Source organism: Drosophila mojavensis, unplaced genomic scaffold, assembly GCF_018153725.1.
Source record: "Drosophila mojavensis isolate 15081-1352.22 unplaced genomic scaffold, ASM1815372v1 contig_36, whole genome shotgun sequence".
NCBI classification, from domain to species: Eukaryota; Metazoa; Arthropoda; class Insecta; order Diptera; family Drosophilidae; genus Drosophila; species Drosophila mojavensis.
The window spans coordinates 14,560,476-14,561,871 of record NW_025318858.1 but is presented as its reverse complement, the minus strand read 5'-3'; the positions used below and the strand labels follow the sequence as shown (position 1 = coordinate 14,561,871).

The window sequence follows — 1,396 nt, the reverse complement described above, 5'->3', positions numbered from 1 at the left end:
TGGGATTGCAAGTGAGACAGAGAGACAGAAAGAGTGAGAGAGAGTGGAGGGATACTTGATACCCACTTGAACCCAATTTGTTGTTATAACATTTGCTTGGAAAAGCACAATGAAAATTATGCGATCCGAATGGTAATGCAATACTTTCTATTTCAATGTTATGGTTACATCAACTAAAGACCTGACCAATAGCATTGGGCAAATCTTTCACTTTTGGCCAACGTGCCGACTATAAAAGTCGACGGATCCATTGTAGCTACTCGTATTGCTTAACCGTTATTCGCCGCGTGTGCATCAAACAAATAAACACAATCTCAGCTCAGAAAATGTGGTTACTCGTAAGTGCATCCGAAACGAATATCTCTATGAGCAGCATCTTCAGTTTTGACTCCTGCACAGCTTTTAGTCTGCGGCATGTCGTTGGCCCACGCCTCGCATTACTCTGCTGAAGGACATTACGAGGGCGGGAGTGAGACAGGCGGTACGGGTATCGGAAGTGGCACGGGTATCGGAGACTATCATAGCCAGCATACGCCCACCACATACTCGGAGACATCGAAGCACGTGCCCGTCCATGTCATTGAGAAGGTGCCGCTGCCCATACCACATCCGGTGGCTGTTCAGGTGGCTCAATCTTAACTCAATATCAAAAGAATTGAATTTTATTTGAATCTCTCACTCCACTTCTAAGGTGCCCAATGTGATACGTCTGCAAATACCCGAGCCGTACGCTGTCCATGTGCCGGTGCAACAGGAAATACAAATTCCAGTTTACAAAATAGTTCCCGAAATAACTGAACGCAAAATTCCGTACACTGTAGAGAAACCCTACCCTGTGGAAGTGGAGAAACCCTATCCCGTCGAAGTGATCAAGCACATTAAAATCCCAGTTCCTAAACCATATCCTGTGCCCTACACCATCTACAAGCATGTCCTGCACAAGGAGCACGGCTGGTAAAGCCTCCAACAGGTGTTCAACTTAGTTATAGAGCTTATGGCAGCGAATTTCTTGAGCCAGTATTAAAGATTTTTTTTTATGCAAATGGATAATACAACTTTTCTATATGTTGATTTGGAATTATAAAGCTCACTTATATTGCCTCATATGCAGGTGAGGCTTTCCACCTCAGATTAAGCGTATGCAAATTTACCTCTTAGTTAAGTTATTCACATAAGAGCTTATTTAACTCGCTAAAAGCTCTGATTGTTTGCTATCAATAAAAATCCTTAAACACATTCCCAGCTGCAATAACATAGATTCCGCCTAGTTAAAAATTTCCCTACAAATCCAATGCGCCAACCCATACAAAAATTAAGTTTCTAAAAGCTAAACGAAGAAGCTACACACACGAAAGCTCGCAAGCTTACATTTCAACTGTAATTGTAAAGCTTTCGG

General features: G+C 42.5%; 1 protein-coding gene across 1 annotated transcript; it reads left to right on the top strand.

Moving 5' to 3' along the window:
• The first annotated feature begins 274 nt into the window (after positions 1-274).
• LOC6576797 (titin) lies at positions 275-1,005 on the top strand. Its single transcript, XM_032729354.2, has 3 exons — positions 275-338; positions 400-624; positions 692-1,005. Exons 1-3 carry the CDS (start codon positions 327-329, stop codon positions 956-958), a joined length of 504 nt encoding a protein of 167 aa, XP_032585245.1. The 5' UTR covers positions 275-326; the 3' UTR covers positions 959-1,005.
• Positions 1,006-1,396: the final 391 nt, after the last annotated feature.

Excerpts from the sequence above, each read along its gene's own strand:
- LOC6576797 (XM_032729354.2), top strand. Across the intron at positions 625-691 it reads CACATCCGGTGGCTGTTCAG|GTGCCCAATGTGATACGTCT; the intron begins GTGGCTCAATCT and ends TCCACTTCTAAG.